At 40.0% G+C, this 23,131-nt stretch overlaps 1 protein-coding gene across 2 annotated transcripts in view; it reads right to left on the reverse strand.

Annotated features, from left to right (window-relative positions):
• Positions 1–23,131, reverse strand: part of GRM8 (glutamate metabotropic receptor 8) — a 481,798-nt gene that overhangs the window by 224,790 nt on the left and 233,877 nt on the right. For both annotated transcript variants that reach the window (XM_038385376.2, XM_043495863.1), the window contains exons 4-6: positions 20,689–20,824; positions 20,069–20,223; positions 19,430–19,567 (exon numbers count right to left, since the gene is read on the reverse strand). In XM_038385376.2, the coding sequence (XP_038241304.1) occupies positions 19,430–19,567; positions 20,069–20,223; positions 20,689–20,824 (429 nt within the window). The remainder of the gene's footprint in view (positions 1–19,429; positions 19,568–20,068; positions 20,224–20,688; positions 20,825–23,131) is intronic.

Genomic DNA, 23,131 nt, shown 5'->3' on the forward strand with positions numbered 1-23,131 from the left:
TTTATGCAATGATCATGTAAAAAAATATTTTTTGTGAGCCTCAATAACCTTCTCCCATTCTCATCATTGTGCTTTCTTTCTTAGCACTGTCTAGTTCAGAAACTCTCTCTCTCTCTCTGCTGAATTGCCATACCACTTACAACTCCTTCCTATCATTCCTTTAAACAAATTGCTTTTATTCAGACTTTCAGCAATGGCCTCATAATGATTTTTGTACCAACTCAAGTTAGTATCATGATTTGGTTGGGCCATAGCCTCAGCTGCGGTTAACCATCACAGATTAATTGATGTCAATAGAGCCACACCAATTTACACCAGCTAAGGATCTGGCCATTAAAATGTCTGAACTAGATTACAAATTCCTTGGGCTAGAGCTCTGAGCACACTGTCAGTGCTCATTAAATACATTTTAAGAACAAAGATTTCATTTAGGGATTGATTAACCTGAAAACCATTGTTTTTCAGCTAAACAAACATTCTGATCTGAAATGGGGCACAGAGAGTCCACATTACAATCTTTTTTTCAAACTGAGGCATGTGACCTTGGCCCAAATAAAGAGGAATGCAGTGCCACAGTGCCTCATGGACAGCTCAATGAGGGTATGATGGGGTGTTCACCCCATACCCAAGTGGAAGGGGTGAAAGCAGGCCCCACGGTCCTACCATACCCTGCCCCAGAAAGGAGCAGTAGAGGTGAGTCCTCCAAGCAGCACAGAAAGACTGCATGGAGTGCAGCCAATCAGAGAAGTGCTGCAGAAAGCAGCCAATCCAGGACCAGCAAACCCAAATAAGAAGAGTTGCAGTGCAGAATGGAGGCAGTTGCTGTGAGTGAGGACTGTGTCTCTAGCAAGCTGAGACACCTGCTGCTAGGAACTGGGGGAGCAAGAGGGAGCTCCTGGGTGATTGTTGGGACTGAGTAGTTGCATGCCTTGAGGCAAGGGTGAAGAAGGTGCTGGGGCTCTGAGGAAGTAGCCCAGGGAGACACAGCAGCATTGGGAGAAGTTAAAGAGTTGCAGCAAGAGACTGCTATCTATAGGGTCCTTCGGTTGGGACTCAAGAGCAGTGAGCAGGCCCGGATCCCCCCCACTCACTATTGAGGAAGTGGCTGGACTATTGGACAGTGATACCCCCCCCCCGCCACTCCCAGGAAGGGGGAAACACAGAGCGACCTAGCTGGAGGACTGAGTCGAGAAGAGGAAGTGGCTGAGAGAGGGGCTATGGGCCAGGTGTGCAAATTGCAGATGAGGTGTTGGCCTCAAACAAATCCGCAGATCAGGAGGAGGCGTCAGCCCAGTGGTGAGAGGTTCCCCCATGACAGAGTGACTGATCATGGGGATAATGAGAATCACACAGTATGCAGGGGAACTGTGCAGGATACATCACCTTTTATGACACTGCCACTTGCTTCCTGCAGTGTGGCTGTCAAACTTCACACCCTCAAGGTTCCTTCTCTTCCCTGTTCTCTTCAGGGAGCCACATATCAACAGTGTCTACTAATGGAACAGCCCTTGCACTCCCCATTACTTTACTGACTACAGGAATTGCAACTACAAATGGCTATTGCACAAGACTCAGAGCATGCTCACCTCCAGCCCTAGGCACCTATGTAAAGGCTTGTCCCAAGCTAGTTCAATAAATGTTACTTGTTTTCAGTTTAAGACATCAGTGCAATTTCCTGGTTTCATCCAGAAATGCCAGCAGAGGTATCAAATGATCATGAGAGAGATCCCCACCAGACCTCTAATCTTGCAGGAAAATCAATTTGATAAATGTCCAGACTGACTGTTAGACTCAAGAGGTTCAGATTTTGTAGTGACAAAATCTACAAAATTTCTGTGGTTCCTCTATCAGTGAATAATTCATAGTGAATAATTTATTTAACGAATGTAGTCCTTTTCTGTTCCCAAATTGTCCGAGAGATGTTTACCGTTTTCTCTTATTTATTACTGATTCAGAATTATTCACCAAAAGAGTCTGAGTCATTTGTGATCTGCACATTGTTTTTTCTCAGTATTCAGTATCTTGAAATTGAAGCTATGTTGTCTAGTTTTGACAAGACACACAGATCACATGATGTCATTTGTGTTCCTAGATCGGAGGAACACAACTCCTAGAATCAGTTTTCAATTATGAAAATAGCTTACGGCAAACATTTTGGGCAGATGCTAACATTTTCATATCAAAAGTGAAACTAGTGAAAAATCAAAAACTGCTTTTTGTGTGAAAAATTCCACAAAAGCCTACAAAGCTCTTTGTTTTTCATATTTTCAGGTGTTGTAGGTTATATATTTTTGCAAGAGAGCACTGTGAATTGCAAAGCTTATTTTATACTCTCCAAGGCAATGCTTATATTATGACATTCCTAAATATTACTGTTTTTATGCTCTTCAGTACCCCTTGATGACTTAACGGGAATACATCAGACTACTGAACTGACTTAACGGGAATATATCAGACTACTGAACTAGAAACAAATTTATCAGAGACAACCAAAAGCCATGGGAAAAGACATCATAAACAAATAATTCAATAATACCACCTTGAGGCACTGCTGCAGCTGCTGATAGAAGTGAATTTCTCACTTCAACATAAGAGAATACTTCTTGCTCTTTGTCTATATGGGATTCTTTAAAGAACTGCTCTGTTGAGGATATGGCACAAAAAAATTTTTACCAAGAGCCAAAACTGACCAGTGAGAGTGAAATACATCCTGATGGAGATGGCCAGCACAAGACCTATGCATCGCTTCAGTCCCATTTGACCCCTAAAATAGATTTTAAAAGCATTTGTATAGAGGGTCAACAAATTATTATCATCATTTATTTGCACTGTGGTAGCACCTAGGAGCTCCAGTCATGGACCAAGTCCCCAGTGTGCTAGGTGCTGTACAAACGCAGAAGAAACACTTCTTCCCTGCCCCAATGGGATTATTTACAGTTTAAGTGTCAGACAAGGGACAACAGATGGATACAGATAACAAACATAGAAGCAAAGGGAAAAATGAGGCAAATATTGGTCAGCATGTCAAGCAATGGTCTCAGCACACAAGCTGTCTAATCACTATTGAGTTATTAGTAGGCCTTTAACCTATGGACTACTTACATTCAATTTAAAAACTATGTTGAAGGCTCAAGTGGGCCTTAAGTGTTGCATAGGTCTGCAGTGTCCTTCTTCATGGAAGGGGTGAATCCATGGAAAAGTAACAAACCACTAATACGTTTCTTGACTACCTCCACTTTAAGAGAAGTTGCAGTTGTAGAACCAAGTGAATAAGCCACCTATTGTTTATTAGAGTGCTGCTGAAGTTATTAACAGTGTAAGCACATTACCTTCTTTAATAAAACTGAAAGTGATTTACTCTTTGCAAGATGTGAAACATATGAGGTCAGAACAGTAGCTGTTCTTATCTAAGTGGCAGACTGCATACATTACACAGGAATATCAAAGTCTTAAAAGTCTTATTTTGTTTACCTCCTTGGTTTCTCTCATCACTGGGTAAAGTGACCACAGCTGGGAACACAAAACCCATCATCTTAGAATCTATTAGTATTATAATGAATGTGGCAATCCAAATTAACACTTGAAAATTCATATCCACTCAGAACTTTTTGGGTAGTCCACTAAAATGCTACATACTGAACTATTTTAGGCATCATCTAAACCCAATATTCTCAAACTCTCTGCTGTTACATGGTGTTGGCTCTTCTCCTTGTTTCCAGCTATTAAATTGCATTAAATAAAGCTAAAATATATTAAATAGTTTTCTGATATTACCCTTCCAAGGAGGCAATTGCTGTAGTTCCTATGGGGATGTTATGTGATCACAAGTGGGTCAGGAGAGGGCCCGCTGTATTAGAATCCATATGAATTATAATCCATATATGGTAATCCATATAATCATGAATGGCAGGGGATGGTGTTGACAAGACAATCTCTCTACTAACATGTAGCCCACACTATGAGAAAGTTTGACAAAATAAGTAACATTATAAATCTTGATGATAATGTGCTGGAGAATAGTGACCACATAGCTAATGAAGTAAAAAGTATTTTGGCTAAATACACCCTTTTTCAGACAAAACTTGGGTTGGGGAATGAAGAGTATCCTAACTCATAAGCTGGGCATGAGATAGTTAGACAGGGCCTGAACAGCTACTGTTGCAGCACTACAAATGGGCTTGCTGGTTCCACTATGGTCACCCTAAATCTATGTACTTTGAATCTATGTAATCATCAACCCAGTAGACACCTCACACATTTCCCCAGGACTCTGATTTGAGGGCACCCAGAAACTTCCAATCTGAGCTTTTCTATTGAGACTCTACTATCATGTTTCAGTTGCTAAGTAGTTTAAAAGCTTAAGTTGCCTGTTTCAAATGTTTTATTCAAATATTATTTGGAACAATTTTTGAAATATTGAAGAATAGTTCATTAGTGATCCATTAAGGGCCAAATTCTGACACCCTTTCTCACACTGCGTAGCACTTTAGAATGCCTTACTTTTAGAAAGGCTTTTGACTTTCTCATAAACGAAGTAGGGAAATTTAGATGAACCTACTAAAGGTGGGTGCACATCTGGTTGGAAAACCATACTCAGTAAGTAGTTATCTACACTGGAAAAGCGTATTGAGTGGGATCCCACGGGGATATATCCTGGGTCCATTTTTTGATAATTTCGTAAATGATTTGGATAATGGCATCGAGAGTAGTTTGCGGACAATACCAGGCTGGGAGGGGTTGCAAGCACTTTGGAGGTCAGGATTAGAATTCAAAATGATCTGGACAAACTGGAGAAATGGTCTAAAATAAAAAGGATGAAATTCAATAAGGACAAATGCAAAGCACTATACGGAAGAAGGAATAGTCAACTGCACAAATACAAAATGAAAAATGATTGCTTAGGAACGAGTATTGCAGAAAAGGATCTGGGAGTTATAATGGATCACAAACTAATTAGTAGTCAATAATAAAAAAAACATAATTCTGAGATGTATTAATGGGAATGTTGTAAGCAAGACATGAGAAATAATTCTTCCACTTTACTCAGCAAAGATAAGGACTCAACTGGAATATTGTGTCCAGTTCTGGGCACCACACCTCAGGGCAGATGTGGACAAACTAGAGAAAGTCCAAAGGAGAGCAACAAAAATGATTAAAGAACTTAAAAGCATGACCTATGAGGAAAGATTTAAAAAAATGAGTTTGTTTAGTCTGGTGAAGAGAAGACTGACTGGGGAAATGACAATAGTCTTCATATACATAAAAAGCTTGTTATAAAGAGGAGTGTGAGACATTGTTCTCCTTAACCACTGAGGACAGGACAAGAAGAAATGAGCTTTAATTGCAGCTAGGGAGATTTAGGTTAGACATTAGGAAAAACTTACTAACTGTAAGGGTAGTTAAGCACTGGAACAAATTACCTAGGGAGGTTGTGGAATCGTCATCATTGGATATTTTAAGAACTGGTTAGATTAACACCTCTAAGGGATGGTCTAGATAATACTTAGTCCTGCCTTGAGTGCAAGGGACTGGACAAGATGACATCTCGAGGTCCCTTCCAGTTCTATGATTCTATGCACACTGTCCCACTGATTTTAATGGGACTACTCATGCAGTAACATGCTACTCATACTGAGGGTTAGAAAACATGTATTACTGTTTACAAAGGACCACTGTGAAACCTTCACCCTCATGGGTGAGTAATAATTCATCAGTTCAGTCTCATTGAAGTCTGTACTAAATATTATTACAAGTGTAATTTAAATATGGATATTCTTTGGATATCAGTGGTGTCTAAAATGAAACATAAATCTGAATATGGAAAAATGTTTGTTTTCAAAATGTCAAGAAAAATAGGTAATAAGAAGCTTAAAGAATTATCTTTTTTCTTTAGTGAATCATATTTTAGAGTAGTTGACATCCTGCAAGTAAAAAATTGATTAATAAAGAAAATGTTGTACAATACGAAGTTTCTTTGATGTGCCTCAAATATTTATGGTGTAATTGAATCTGTAATTTAATTTATATGTGAAATGCCTTGGTTTTCTTTATAGTTACATAAGGGGAACTGAGAAAGACCAAGCTGCTTTTTCCTGTATCTATTACTAAAATTGTATTGACAGATTTGAATATGTGTCTTGAATCATCTCATACTGCCAGAATATTAAGAAAATATTACTCCACAAAGGTTGAACAGAATATTAAATGGCTTATTTTTCTCAGAACAATTAGTCAATGGAATAATATAGGGCTAGTTGACAATCTGCCAGGAGTAAAGGACCAAGGACAAGTGTTCCACCACAGGAGCAGATCAAGGAGAGAATTGTGGTTCCTGACTTGTTCCAGAGGAGAAGTAATCTGCTATTGAACTATACCTAGTAGATTACTTCCCCTGCCACACTGGTTCAGGTTGCACTGCTGGCATGTTGGGGGGCACCAGAGCCAGGGTTCCACCCAGTCCCTGTGTCCCAATGCCTACTTCTGCAGGATGGAGAGTAGTAGCCCCTGGAGGCTGCTCTCCCCACCATGCTGGAACCTTCCAAGTACATAGTCCTTTAGGGAAGTTGGACAGTAAGATACTCCCAAGTGCAGATGTCTAATATATGGAACAATTGTGGCCTTTATGCCAGATACTGGAAATTACGTAGATAACGGTCATTTTCAGAGACTTTTAGTCTATGTTTCATGTTGCTATATGCTGCGGTTTAGTGGAAAAAGCACTAGAGTGGGGATCAAGAGACCTGGATTATAGTCCCAGCTCAGCTACTGGCCTGCAAGTCACTTCACCTATCTGGGCCTCAGTTTCCCCATCTGTAAAATGGGGAGAATAATACCTCCTTTGTCAAATACCTCCTTTTCCTATTGATGAAAAGAGGCAGGCACTCTATGACTGTATGATTAACCCTTACTCTAAGAGTGTAGCTAGTGAAGGTGGGTGGTATGTCATGAATACATAATAAACATAATATTTTATATATAGACTGGAACCTGGAATTCTTGGACAATATCATATAAATAAATGAAACTAAATAGTATAACAGTCTACCAGTTCCTCTCACGTGGCTAGATTGTGATCCTGACTACATACCCCCACAGAGGAGAAATACAGAGTAAGAATCCTCCTTAAACCTTACAGATATTGTTACCTTGGGTTTCTCAGAACGCAAAGCAGTGGTAACTTAACTGTTTCTTTCCAGGCAGCATCAGGAATAAATCAATGGGGGGCACAGCTCATCCGTCTGATAAATAATTGATACAAACCAGAAGTGCTTTCATCTAAAACTATTTTTTTATTAGATCTCACGCAAACATGTTGTCACAATAGGGTTAGAGCATTTCAAAACTTTTATAGTTACCCAAAGTTAAGAAATGGTTCCAAGGGATCAGCAGCCAGGCTTCTGGAGGGCCCTGCCCATCTGTCTAGCTGCTGGGGAACTTAGCTATCAAATCCTTGCCCAAAGAAAGCTTCCTCGGACTGCTCCAAAGCATATTATTTCACCTAATCTTTTATAGCTAACTTCAAACAAAGCACATAACCTGTAGTGATTCTAGTGGGTCACCAATTCTCCTAATTTTAGCAAAACTACTCATCTCTTATCATCAAAACATTTCTAGTCATAACAAAACCGTGTCAGGGCACTTAGAACCAAGTTGGCTATTCACTCGCTCTCTTCCATACTGTTAACTTTCTGTTCCATCTTCCCATTCTGATTAACAAACTGCAAGTATGCAGCTGTCAGACCTTGCCTCACAAAGTCCTGAGATTTTCCTAGCTATGTGATGTTTGGTTTTTCAGCTGGCAGTGGCTGAACATACAAAATGGCTGACTGCAGTACTGTCAAATTCTGGAGTACATGCAGGAATGTCAAATTCTGGGGTAACAGTAGGCCTACACTGCAATAACACACCTGTGGCTGGCCCATGTCAGCTGATTCAGTCTCACAGGGCCCAGGTTGTGGGGCTATAAAATTGCAGCATAGATGTCCAGGCTCAGGCTGGAGCCCGTGATCTGGGATCCCGGGCCCCAATGTCTACACTGCAATAGCCCCACAGCCTGAGCCCCATGTGTCTGAGTCATCTGACACAGGCCAGCCTCAGGTGTTTTATTGCAATTCAGACATACCTTGTGTGGACTATCTGGACGTTGGGTCCAGGCACAAAGGAGTAAATTATAGTTATTCCAGAGGGGTCGGTAGAAAGTATGTGAGGATGGGTTGGGAATGGTCTGGGCCAGGGGCTCCTTCCCTCCTATTAGCACCTTGTCAGAGTAGCTGAGAGCATACTGGAAGTGAGGGCATACTGGAAGCAATTTACTACTTACCCCCAGGAACAAGGAGTGAGAAAGGGAGGCATTGTGAGATGTGTCTGAATTACAATGCTTCCCAGGGCTATGCCTGAGATGTTACACTTACAGCCTTTGCTCAGTGCTGTGCTTAAAGTAACAACTGGCCCAGCTTTCACCAGTCTTGCAGACCATCTCTGAAGAGTACAGCTGGAATTAAGCATTCCTGTCTTTATGAAGTACTGTATACACACATGTTCCAAGTATTCAAGCCACAATTTGTCAGTAAGAATATCAGTTTTAAATGGGTAAGATCAGCTGTTTTCCAAATGCTTGTGTAATGGGGCATGGCTCATAACAGAGGGGATATTACAAATCTAAAAATGATACGTTTACTGACAAACAGGCTTGAATTCTTGGTCCTGAATACAAATAACACAAAAACAAACAGCAACCCTTTGTTTTGTTTTAACATATTAAAATAAGCAACTTTTTGAAATGTTATTTGTAACTCTTTCTGAGGCTTGAATACTGTGTCTTACAATGAATATATAAAAAGAAACGGAGTACTTGTGGCACCTTAGAGACTAACAAATTTATTTGAGCATAAGCTTTGTATCTGATGAAGTGAGCTGTAGCTCACGGAAGCTTACGCTCAAATAAATCTGTTAGTCTCTAAGGTGCCAAAAGTATTCCTTTTCTTTTTGCGAATACAGACTAACATGGCTGCTACTCTGAAACCAATGCATACATATTGGACCAAAGCTAAGCAACCTTTTTCCAACTAGCCCCATGCACGATAGTGCCAAAAAGGAGGCCAGTAAAGTGTGGGCTGAATACTGAGAGGTGAGGTCCACGAGAGCTGTAAATGTTCAACATTTCTCAGGGCATCATGTTGTACTTAACTCACACTAGCTGTCCCCAGTATTAAATACTACTCAACATGGGTAAGGTTTGCACATTCATGCTCAGAATTTGCCACTCAGAGCCACTCAGAGGTTTGATGGTGTACTGTTCGTCACTGACTTGTGTCAAATATGCATTTACTGTGGAACAAGTATGTTCTAATTTAATATGGTATATTTCAACGCATTCTGTTCTATTAAGGCTTTTATAGAAGAAAGATAATGAAAACCTATATGTCTGAATTCTGCTGTTTAACTCCCCACCATCATGAGAGAAAACCAGCTAAACAAACATTCTGATCTGAAATGGGGCACAGAGAGTCCACATTACAATCTTTTTTTTATTTTGACAGAATGCCACATTCTTAAATGTCAGCCTTCACAGTTGGACATCAACTTTTCATCTGGAGTTTACTGCCCAGGCTTCTGAAGTTGGGAGCCAGACAACATCTGCCAACCTGGTGAATTTATGACCCAAAATATAATGCAGTAAACAAATTAGGCTCTAATTAGATTATCAGAAGGGTTGGCAGGGCCACCTGGGACATGATCTGTTGTAGAAAAGGCAAAGTTAAATGCTCTCCAGCTCTACAAATTACTTAAGGACATATTTTACATTAGTCATTTGATTTAGTGTTACATTAGACAGCATAGGACCTCTGCATTATAAGTGCCTCTGTCTAACATCTATTTTTTTAAAAAGTCTGAGATAATATCAAAACTAGAGTAGCGGGCAGTTCAGATGAATTCAACAAATATCCCAAATGGCCCCCCAAATCCTGCTTATTGTGATACAGTGATAGCTATGACGACTATAATTTAGTATTACTTCAAAGCACACAAAGGTGTCATCCTCTTGGGTATCATGTCTGACATTCAGCTTGTAAGTTCTTTGTAGATAGGACCACTCTTTCTGTATTACTCTGAAAAATGTCCGTTTTTACATTCTGTTAGTGAACTTTCTAATGTGTCCTACAAATTTCTCAGATCATGGCTCAGGACTGTGATACCAATGAGTAAATCTGTTTCTTTTCCATTAATATTTTCAGCTTGCAATTGCATTCAAATAGAACTTAGTTAAAAGCAAGGAGAATTTAACTAATGCAGGTCTAAATTTCACTAATATGCAATAAATAGATTTAAAATCTGTTATACTGCACTGTGAATTTTCAGTGAAACAAATAACCCAGTTTGATAGAGCAAATTCAAATTTGCCTAATTTGCACAGGTCTCTATATGCTTCTGGAATCTTTTCTCCCATCTCTATTTTTAGCAGTGCAGTCAGTCATTATAGGTATTTAAAGGCTGATTAGGTTTGCAGAATAGTTAAACAAAATGCTAACCAGAAACAGAAAGATATTTCTTCTCTAACAGTAAAAGTTATGCATGAAAGAACCCTTTTAATTAACATTGCTGTTGAGATATGTATTAGAGAACCAGATTTCCCTATTCAAAAAGACTTAAAGTACTATGTTAAATGCAGGCCTGGAAGGGACATTATGGGGCAAATTCAGACCTTGAATCTCAATGGAGTTGCAACCTCTTATGTCATGTATGAATTTGGCTTTACAATTTGATCCTTTGAAACATAATACACTGCCCTTTACGTTAGCCTGCATTAAATTGCTGGATATATGTACTAATGGTTTCAGTTAAAGTAATAACTTTGACAAACTTCTGTCCATCCCTAAAACTCAATCAAGTCTAAACATCAATTTCAGTTAACCCCAATCCCTTACCTCAGCCCTTTCAACCTTTAATGGTAGTATCCTCTGCTGTTGCACTTCACATCTTCCTCATTAGTGACTCCAGGGCAACCAACCCTGAGCATTCAAAAATCATGAGACAGGTCCCCCAAAATCATGAGATTGGATTAAAAATGGTAAGATTAAAAATAATAAAATTTGGATCTGTTTATTGCCTTCTGGGTTTGGGTCCTTTAAATTCATGTTTTCAATAGCAGCCACCATGGCAGTTAGAAACTTTTTTTTTAAATGAAAGCTGAGATTTTCAAGTAATAACATGACTCCAGGAGCCGAAGTTTTAAGCAAAATATCAAATTTCTTGACACTTACCATTAAATTGCCAACATCAGACACCTCACAATTCACATTGCTCCCAAGTTATCCTAAGTCTTCAGTTACCTGGAACTTCTCCATAAACTTGTAGCCTTCCAGATATTTCGGTTGGAAAAGCTTCAGATTGTAGTATTCAAAAGTGGGGCAAGAGTCCCATTACCTCTGCCACTTTCTGCTACTGTTCTGGGGAGGCACAAAGCTTTCCTCCTGAAGGATGTGGGTGAGAGGAGGGTCTCAAAGCCTCTCTACCCTAAAAAAGATAACCTGTTTAAAGTTACGTTTTGAGATCTATCATTTAGCCAATTTTTAATCCATGTAACGGGTCCCCTGTTAATTTTATTAACATCTGTTTAGCATTCAATCTGTTTAGCATAAAAAAGAAAAGGGTAAGAGGTAACTTTATTGCAGTCTACAAGTACCTACGTTGGGAAGTTCTGTGATGTGTGCTACACCAAAGGTGAGACTAGATGATCACAATGGTCCTTTCTGGCCATATAATCTATGAGCTCATTGAGTCTCTCTCCAGAAGGTAGGTTCTCTAATCCTTTTATCATTCTCGTGGCTCTTCTCTGAACCCTTTCCAATTTATCAACATCCTTCTTGAATTGTGGACACCAGAACTGGACATAATATTCTAACATCAGTCACACCAGTGCCAAACACAGAGGTAAAATAACCTCTCCACTCCTTGAGATCCCCCTGTTTCTCCATCCAAGGATTGCATTAGCCCTTTTGGCCTCAGCATTGCACTGGAAGCTTACGTTCAGCTGATTATATACCACAACATTCAGAGTGATTGCTTCCCAGGATGGAGTCTACCATCCTGTAAGTACAACCTATATTATGTGTTTCTAGATGTATACATTTACATTTAGCCATATTGAAATGCATATTGTTTGCTTGCACCCAGTTTACCAAGCAATCCAGATCGCTCTGTTTCAGTGACCTGTCTTCTTTATTATTTACCACTCCCCAATTTTTATGTCATCTGCGAACTTTCAGTGATGATTTTATTTTTCTACCAGGTAATTGATAAAAATGTTAAATAGTGTAGGGCCAAGAACTAGTCCCTACTGGATCTCACTAGATGAGGATTCCCCATTTACAATTACATTTTAGGACCAGTCCATTAGCCAGTTTTTATTCCATTTAACGTGTGCCATGTTAACTTTATATCTTTCCAGGTTTTTAATCAAAATATAATATGGTACCAAGTCAAATGCCTTACTTAAATTTAAGTATATTATGACAACATTATTACCTTTATCAACCAAACTAGTAATCTCAGCAAAAAAAAAGATGTCAAGTTAGTTTGACAGAATCTATTTTCCATAAACCTATGTTGACTGGTATTCATTATATTATCCTCCTTTTATTCTTTATTAATTGATTCCCATATCACCTTCTCCATTATCTTGCCCAAGATCAGTTTCAGACAGACAGGCCTAAAATTTTCCAGGCCATCCCATTTATACTTTTTAAATATTGGCACAACATTTGATTTTTTCCTGTCTTCTGGAACAACCCCAGTGTTCCAATACTTCTTAAAAATCAACATTAATGGTCCAGACAATTCCTCAGCCAGCTCTTTTACAACTCTTCAATGCAAGTTATCCAGTCTTGCTTCTTTAAAAGTGCTAATTTTAGTAGCTGCTGTTTAATATTGTCTTGAGAAACTAGTGAAATGGAAATAATGTTATCATATAATGTGACCATATCATCTGTTTTTTCCCAAATACAAAACAGAAATATTAATTGATCACTTTTCTGTCTTTTCTGCATTAGTATTGATAATGATAGAGGAGCTTTTCCTCATTCCACCCTCACAAATTAAGACTCCTATGTGGAGAAACAGCTGCCAAGCTTCTCTGATAGGATCATCCCTTCCAAAATATTGACTTGCTGGGAAGGAAAAGCTCTGCTACCTTAATGAATATGCAAAATGGTCTCCAGATAACCTTCATGTGTGGGTCAAAACTGTGAATTGCACCACTCCTGCACATTAAATTACAGCAACAGAAAGAACCTTTATTCATGATTTTTCCTTCTTTCAATGAAAGGATTTACAGATAACTTTGTAATTATTGTTTCATCCATGCTAAGTTAATGGTCTGATTTGATAACTTTTTATTCCAGGAAGACTTGCACAAGAACAACCTCATATTCTTCAATATACCATTCTAGTCACTATCACTTGATTCATACATACAAACACTCAGAGTCCTGCTAAAGTTAACAGCAAGAAAAAATAAATATTTTTTGCAGTATTTAGGTCAGGGATCGGCAACCTTTGGCATAAGGCCCTCCAGGGTAAGCCCCCTGGAGGGCAGGGCCGGTTTGTTTACCTGTTCGCTGATCCAGGCCAATGGGGGCTGCGGGAAGCAGCATGCGAAAGGTTGCCCATCCCTGATCTAGGTGAATGATTGCTGAATGTGAATTGGCCAAAAAAGGGCAGTATATTATTAGGAAAACTTGAAAGGAAAACTCCACTAATTTCACTCAGCTCAGAAGCCTAAAATGTTTAAAAGGTAAGAAAGCAATAACAAACATGTATAAATAGTGAAGTACAAAACAAACGCTTGAAAACAAAGGCTGCTTTTTAAAAATGCAATTTTCATTAAACAGAGTATGATCTAGTGAACCATAACTATAATTAATAAGAATAATTAATATTGTTAGAGGCCTGAGGGAGGCAGGAAGCACTCTGAGCGGTATATAGTCTTTTAAAATATTCTCTCTCTAGACCTGAATGAACATCTGATTTTTCAGTTTGCTGACAGTTCTAAAAAAAATCTACAATAATTTGTTTCAAGTCAAATCCAATTTTTTTGAATTTTCAGCAACTTGAAAAAAAGTTTTTAAAAATTAATTTTAGGCCAAGCAAAACATGGTGTGACCCAAAACATTTTGTTCCCAGGCATTTAATGAAGGTCTATATTCACAAAATAGGGGAACAGGTGGTGAAGGAGGAGCCTCCTTCACCTTCTTATAACCCGTAGCACAGTAGTTAGGATGCTCACGTAGGAAATGAGACACGCAGCTCCAAATCTCCACTCTAGAGCAGGGATCTAAACCAGGTGTTCCCCTTTTCAGGGGGAAGGAGATGCCCAAACCATCAGGCTATTAGCTATTCTAGAGCAGGGTTCTCAATCTTTCCTGGTGCAGTTGTTCCATTTTGTATTAACAATTAAACAGTCATTGGAGCAGGGATTCAAACCTATGTCTCCCACATCCCAGGTGAGTATCCTAACCAGGGGGCTACATTTTATGAGGTATGTGCGGATGTGCACCACCAGTAGAAACAAAAAATATATAAAATATATAATATAATTATATATTTAATAGATATTATATAATAATATAAATATAATATATATTTTAAAAGTTACCATAGGGATAATTACTCCAGCTAGGACAGGTTAGGCATTTTAGAACTCACTACTCAAAGAATTAAATTTAAGTGTAAGAGAAATAAAAATTATGAAATGCATAGACTAGTCAAAAAACTAAAATAACACACTTTGAAAGAATAAAATTACAGAGAATATATGCAAAAACAAAAACAATGAGGAGTACTAGTGGCACCTTAGAGACTAAAAAATTTATTTGGGCATAAGCTAACGCCCACTTCATCAGATGCATGAAGTGGAAAATACAGTAGGAAGATATATATAACAGTACATGAGAAGATGGGAGTTGCCTCACCAAGTGGGGGGTTAAGACAATTCAATTAAAGTGGGGTATTATCAAAGGACAAAAATCACTTTTGCAGTGGTAATTAGGGTGGCTCATTTCAAACAGTTGACAAGAAGGTATGAGTAACCATAGGGGGAAATTTTTTAGTTCTTGTAGTGACTCATCCACTCCCAGTCTTTATTCAGGCCTAATTTGACAGTGTCCAGTTTGCAAATTAATCCAGTTCTGCAGTTTCTTGTTGGAGTCTGTTTTTGAAGATTTTTTGTTGAAGAATTGCCACTTTTAAGTCTGTTATTGAGTGTCCAGGGAGGTTGAAGTGTTCTCCGATTGGTTTTTGAATGTTATAATTCTTGACATCTGATTTGTGTCCATTTATTCTTTTGTGTAGAGACTGTCTGGTTTGGTCAATGTACATGGCAGAGGGGCATTGAAGTAACAACTATAATAATACAAGAATGTTTTGGGAGGTGAGTGAGTGTGTGTGTGAGTGAGAGTGTACTGGTTACTGGGGAAGTTTTTGAGAGACGCTGTGTGCTGTCTCTTTAAAGCACTCACTGAAAGCTCTCCGGCTCTGGCTCCGGCTCCATCCTGAGCTCTGTCTCCCCTCCCCCACTCTGCAGAGATGGGAACCATGGCCAGGGGAGGAGGAGGAGAGAGAGAGTGAGTGTGTGCTGGCTGCTGGGGAAGTCTCAGAGACCAGGCGCTGTCTCTTTAACGCACTCACTCACCCAGAAAGCTGGTTCAGACCTCAGACCACAGCAGCTTTCTCCTGCTCCAAGTCCTGAGCCAGGCTGTCCCCTCTCCCCTGCTCTGCGGAGATGGAGTACAGGAGCAGGGGGAAGGGGACACCCTAATATCAGCATCCCCCTCCCGCCTCTCTGCACAGCCAGCAGGAGGGTCCCAGGAGCAGCTGGAGGAGCAATGTGGCTGCAAAGCAGCAGGGGGTAGGGGCACCTGAACACACACTGCTGGATGTGCATGGCTCAGCTAATCAAGAGTGCGCACTTGCATCACCTCTGGGCAGCCACCCTATCGCACAGCTTAGAGGAAATACAACTCCCTAAATAATCTGGCTGGAACTATGTAGTCAATATGTGTCAAATTTGTGATTACTTTGGAGTCAGCCAAAACTGCATTTTTTGGTGAACAAACTATTTGTCTGAAATACTTCGCCCAGCTCTATATACCACTATTGTGATGTAGGGAAAATCCTGATCAGGAGAACTGTTCCAGTGGTAGAAACCTGGTGAATCCAGTTTGTCTTTTTCTGGATTACAGTTGAGCTTTTTTCACTCTGAAGTGGTTTCTATTAACTTCATGGGTCAAACTATTTGGATTAGATTGGCAGAGGCCTTGGTAGCAGACCGATGTAATAAAAATCTGAAGCCTTATTTGAATTTCATCCAATTTTACTCACTCTAGAGGCATAGGTGCCGACTTCATGGGTGCTCTGGGGCTGGAGCACCGAGGGGAAAAAAACGGCAGGTGCTGAGCACCCACTGCTGGCCCCAGCAATCAGTGCCTCTCCCTCCCAGCACATCCTGCCTGCCACAGATCAGCTCAGAGGAGGAGGAGAGAGGGTGGGACATGCTTGGGTAAGGGGCAGAATGGGGCAGGAAGAGGCATGGCAGGCATGCAGCAGTGGCGGGAAGAGGCAGGGCAGGGGTGAGGTCTTGAGGAAAGGGATGGAGTGGGGACGGGGTCTGGGGCAGAGCAGGGTCAAGCACCCCCTGGCACATTAGAAAGTCGGCGTCTCTATCTCTAGGTACTTCAGGCTGTGAGCTGATAACAGGGCCACACCCCACTTGGGTTGTTAAAATAGTGTGGGAACATTTATTTCATTATTGGTGGAGAATATAGATGCTTCCCCTCAGAAGAACAAAGCACCCACATCTCTTAAAACAGAGAATGAGCAAAGGCCTGATAACAAAACCATCTTCTGAGGCTGATAAACTTGACACTTAACACCCTGCCTGTAAATTTCTTTGTTGAGGAAGATTATTGAGAGGGTTCTGTGGAGGTACCACTGGCTATATCTGGAGCCCTCAGATTTACTTGGCCCATCCCTTTGGCATTGGCATGGCACAGAGATTGGGCTAGTCCCTTTGGTGGATAGTAGACAGAGATCACGTACGTATCGCCTACATTTGCAATATGGCAAACTGCAGCTGCATTTGCTTGTCTCAGATTTAAAGGGACAACTAGCAGAAAAACAAGAGGGAAAAAGTTTCTATAGAAGGTGAGACCAATGTGAACATGTAATTGCAGACGCAATAGTTCCAAAGGGAAGAAACTGAAATCCTAACTTGGGGCTGAGGGAGGGAGGGACAAGGGATCTAGGTGAAAGCTATCCTAAGATTTTCAAAATTTAAGTTTTGCAAAAGTTGTATTCATACATTTTCCTTTGATATTCTGATTCTAAAATCAATGTCCTTGGTTTAGGACATTAGCTGCTTTTACTGCTTTAACGTTACCACCCTTGTATCAGAACAAACTTGACCATGAGGTATTGTTAACACATCTCTGGACCTGAAAAGGCCGAGATGAAGTCATGCTTCAGGCACTCTATTATTTAGTCTCTGCCACCCAGAGGCAGGAGGTGGAGATGCTGGAGCAGCAGCGGAAGGCGGTGGAGGAGAAGCGGCTGCAGACAGAGGAGCTGCTGAAGGACCAGGAGCGCCGCCACTAGGAGAACGTGAAGCAGCTGGAGGCCGAGGTGCTGGCCAGGAGGCGGAGCAGGCGCTGGAGAGCAAGCTGAAGGCAGGAGGCCATGCTGCAGCAGGACTTTAAGGAAATGGCCCAGATGCTGGGGGAGGAGATCACCGACCTGAGGAAGGAAATAAACCCATTCCAAAGAGGAGGAGCTTCTCGACATGGTGAAAGTTTACGCCAAGGTTCTCATGGCAGCTTATGACGTGTTGGTCCATGACGACGATCCACCTCCCCCCCAGAGCGAGGCCGGCAAGAGAATAGGTGAGGTTTTTCAGACATAGGTGAGGTTTTTTGTAGGAGTGGGTGGGTGAGATTCTGTGGCCTGCGCTGTGCAGGAGGTCGGACTAGATGATCAGAATGGTCCCTTCTGACCTTAGTATCTATGAATCTATGAATAATAATGTGCTATGATTCATTGCCTCAAGGGCTCTCTTATGGGGCGTAACACAAGATTCTAGTCTGTCATACTTTTTTTGCATTGTGCATGGGAGGCCATAATGAGAGAATGAAATAGTGTATGCTGCAGTGCCACCAGGAAGCTGTTCTGTGATTCATCAGATCCAGATGGACTGGTCATTCAGCATTCCCAGTATCTGGCCAAAGAGGAGATTTCTGCCCCTTCATATGTATAACCAGGAGTTATAACTAAACGTCCATAGCCTAGGGGCCCTGTTAGAACTTTGTCTGTTTCACGATGTGCAGACAATATTGGTGTCCAAGAATACTTCATTCCACCTTTTGCTTAGCAAAGAGACTCTAACTTTTTTTTATTAGAATGCCCAATGTGAGGTTCCATAGCAATAATTTACACATGGAGCACATTACAAGTGTGCTCCATAAACTGCACTGGCTCCCAATTTGTTTCCATCTGCAATTGAAAGTGTTGATTTGAATTTATAAAGATATATTTATAATAAATGTATAATGTATAGCTTGTATCGTGTGCATCTCAGAGACCAACTCGTGGTGCTTCAAATTCATAAATGTGATGAGCTGGGACACCTGAGCTAATAGTCCCTGGTTAAAATTAGAACCATGCACTAGATGTATCAAGCTTTTTGTTCAGTGTTCAAAAGAGTATATCAGAAAATGACTATTTCCTTCCCACAGGGAGCTCTTTATTCAGTTCTTATTCAGTCCTTAAACACAGTATATAAACTGATTAAGGACTTCAGGATCTGACCCAGAGTGAAGATGACAAGTAATCTCACTCATCGCTTACATGTGTCAAGAGTGAAAAGAAGATCAGTTTTGTATTCATTTGCATATAGTTTGAAACAGTAATTCAGTGAAAAATAAGACCCAGTCTGAACTTCAGTCCAAATATTTACCCAAACCTGAACCATCTTTAGGATGTGGATAAATTAAATACCCCCTTTTTCTCCCCAACAGACTTCATTTTGCCTTTGTTGAAACTCATCATATTTTCTTTGCAGGTGTAGCAATCGCTGTTGGCGCAGTCTTCAAATCTTGTAAGTTCCACAGGGTAAAAGATATGGTACTCTCTTAAAGTGAGACATGCTATAAGGATGTCTAACAAACATGTGAGTAAAGCAACACCCTAATAAGAGTTTGCACTCTCCAGTATAGACAAGAAGGTATCAGAATTTATATTTCAAGGGGGAATGAGATTGGTATAAGAATACAGTGAAATTTGTCTTAAGCAACCACTCAAGGGACCAAGTAAGTTCCTTACCAGTCTGCCTTGTAATGGATTACAAAGAGTTTGAAGAAAGTATTTTATTCTAGTGTGTTACCTGTGCATTTCTTAATATTGCTGTTTCTTTTTCCATGTGATCCTAACTTGCATCCAAAATTCTCCTCCCAAAATTCTGCAAACCACACATTTCTTCGATTATTAGCCAGGGTACGGCTCCGAAAATATCTATCAAATCCTAAAATTAAACAAAAAAGAAAAAAATACAAATATGACACAGGATGCAGAAGAATACATTTACAAGTTTTTGGTGGATTTGTTTGGATTGCATAACAAGAATGCAATGCATATCTCCATTGCATAGAAATATAAACTACCTGTGTACAGATTTTTTTAAAGAATAAAGTGGTATTTGGGAAATAAAAATAACTACATTTGCTATTAATATCTGTTTTAGAAAGATGTTCTTGAAACTGCTATAGCAATTATTTGATAAAAACTAATCGATAATGGTGCTGTGAAATACTATAGCTGAAAAAAATGCAATGCAGGTGGTCAATAAACCCGCCAATTCAACATCAATATACAGTAAAGGCCCAATCTTGCAAGGTGCCAACTGCCCTCAATTCCCATGGAGGTCTGCATTGCATTCAATACTACGTGAAGTAAATAGGAGATTCTCATCAATTAAATATAAGTCTTAAAGTGTGTCTTTTGTGTCATTACTATACGTTCTTACCATCGATCGAAGCTCTTTTGGGCAGAATGGTGACTGCTCCTTCTGCAATCTCTTCCTGTTGGTAAACGGGTGAAATTTTTGACCCCCAACTATCTGAGCCAATCCAAAGAAAATGTCCAGTTTGATTAGTTTTTTTGGCTGCTTCTAATATTCGCCTGCAAATAAACAAACGACTAATTAGATATAACGCATTTACCAAGAAATGTTACTGACTAGAGTCCCCCTGCAGCATAGGTTCTGGTTATACATAAATAGCCTGTCTTTAACCAATTAGTCAATTGTTCTGACAGTCTAAAGCATATTTCTCAAAAGACAGAGTTCAGCACTCAAGCTACAGTACGGTAAATATTAATTTGCCTCATCCTTACCCTTAAACATATTATTCTGTCTATCATTCTTATTTGCTTCATCTCTTTCCATCCTCAAGTTACAATATACACCATCTTCATTCTTAGGAAGTTTGGGGTCTCTGTGGAGCAGTGCCATAGCATACAGTATAATGGTAACTTTATATTGGATTGAAATCTGAAATCTGTTAGGATATCAGACACGGGATCCCAGAAAGGGACTTTCTGCAAAGAGGTAACTTCTTCAACATAAAAAATTAAGAAAATAAGCACCTAATATCATCCTCATTTGCAAACATAATCACTGCTCGAGCATTAGGAGTTTCCAATAAGCGCTTGATGATCTTGTCAAATTCTCCCAGTCTCGGTTCACGGGGGATTTTTAGCGACTGAGCGATGCAAACGCCACCTGCATGCACACACACACAAAAAAGCAAAACTAATTAATTGAGGTGAAACTCTGAACTGTTTATTAATATTTAACTTAATAAATCCATGGCAAAACAGACAAGGAAAACAAGATACCAGTTTGATTGGAGGAGACAGTTCAGCCAAAAAAACTATCATGTCCAGAGGGAGTGTCTAACTCATCTAACCAAAAATCAGCAATGATTACATGCAACGAAAAGCTTAAACGTGATGACACCGGGCAGTTATGTATGTGTTTATCATTCACTGTATCCAAAACTTAAAAACATATCAGGCCAGATCCTCAACTGGGGTAAATCAGCATAGCAATGATTTATACCTGTTGAGAATCTGGCTCATCATTTTGTCACAGGATTGCATTTAGCCTACAAAAATACCTGTGGGTTGACAGTTATCCTACATTCAGAACTTCTTTTCCAGGGGTGGGTAAGCTGGACAATGATTAACAGTAAATATTATGGTTAGAGGAATGAGATAGCAAACTTGTAGTCCTTTCATGGGAACCATACACTGAATTTTTCCAATTGCTATTACAGCATTTTAATTAAGTTGTCTTAATCATTTAACCGCCTGGGTTGCCAATGGAAAGTCTAAATTATTAATCGCTGAATAAACACAAACTTAGAGGCAATATTTATGGTTTTTTTCCCCGACAGAAGCAGGAATTGGAGATAATTAGAACCATTACATTTTAACGGTGCTGCAGGAAAGGATCCTTAAATTCAGTGTTATCCGATGGAATAAATCCTGTCGTTTTGGAAACTCTCTGCAGTGCAGGTGGAATTTTACGATATCATGGTTATACATGTTTTGAGAATACCAGGCAAGAAACTCACTGAGAGTCTGTCTTATGGCACACTCAGTCAGGAAGAGCACCAAATCATTGTACCTCAGGATTTACCTCATTGTACCTCAGCCCTTAGGGTTCTGTTGGGGGATTTAAAATATTATTTACAATAATTACTTTCTCCTTAAGAACTAGCTCCCTAATAGCCTTCAATCCAGTCCTAGATCTTCTGAAGTACTTCACTGTGAAAGTGGTACAGTCCAGGAGTAATGGAATCTGAAAAGAGGTGCAGGATCCCAACAGTGACAGCTAAGGTTTTCTCATGTTAGGGAGTTTAAAAGAATAACTTTTAAACCTTAAAAATAGGTTATGATCTGGTGTTTTTGCTCAAATATAGATTTATATTTGAACCACATACCACTGTACTATGCACAATCCCATTGACCTCAATTGTTCTCCACTCAGGAGGATCACAGCGCAGAGTCAGGATTTTAAGCAAGTCACTAGCAGCTAACGCAGTGTGAAACAGTATGAAACTATCAATTGTCATAAATAAATATGATGTTTTTTTTAAAGTTCTTATGAAAATCTTATGAAAATCACTGGATTTGGTCAAAGACAAAAATGTCACCTTTTTCACCACTGGTCATGAACTTCTTTATGACAACACCATGTTTTACCTTCAACTTTTCTTTATTTCACATGAAAACAAAAACACATTTTTGCAAGTGAAAACACCTGCCATTTTACTGCAAAAACAATGTTTGTATAGAAGTGTAACAGACTCAGACCAGAAGGATATAAGAGAGTAGTAGAAGCTTCAGAATGAGCAGGTCCCTGTTCCCTGGATAGCCAAAGAAAGGCTACTCCAGGCTAATCAAGACACCTGACATCAATTAACCAGTTAAGGCCATTAGGCTAATGGAGACAGGTGGAAACAATCAAGGTCTCACTCACACTGCTTAAAAGCTCTCCTTTCCCATTCCCTCAGGGGAAGCTCAGGTGAAAGGAGGAGAAGCATGGCTGAATCCTGAGGTAAGCCTGAAGCTAGGAAAAGGGGACCATGGGGAAACTGGCCCAGGGAATCAAAGCAGTGTCAGTGGTAAAGGGAAAACTGCTAACAGCTGCTACCATTAGGGTCCCTGGGCTGGAACCTGGAGTAGAGGGTGAGCCTTGGTTCCCTCCTTTCCCCCCATGATTTACAGAGATCCCCTTGAGAGGGGAAGCAGACTTTGGTCCAGGCAGGAGGCCAAACTGCACCTACTGAGCTCTAAGGAGCAATAGAGACTGGGGGGTATTCCACCTTCCCACCTCCCATACTGGCCTGTGATGAAAGTACCTCAATAAGCTGTCACCTTTGCTGCTATACTGAGAAAAAGGGGGTCATATTGAGGGCCTAAGTGAGCTTCTGAGGCCACTGAATCTATCTGGAAGCATGGGACCCACCAATACAAGCTTGGAGCTTTGGCACAGAGGGTAAAGATGTAGTAATTTACAATT

Source organism: Dermochelys coriacea, chromosome 1 (genome assembly GCF_009764565.3).
Source record: "Dermochelys coriacea isolate rDerCor1 chromosome 1, rDerCor1.pri.v4, whole genome shotgun sequence".
Classification (NCBI taxonomy): domain Eukaryota; kingdom Metazoa; phylum Chordata; order Testudines; family Dermochelyidae; genus Dermochelys; species Dermochelys coriacea.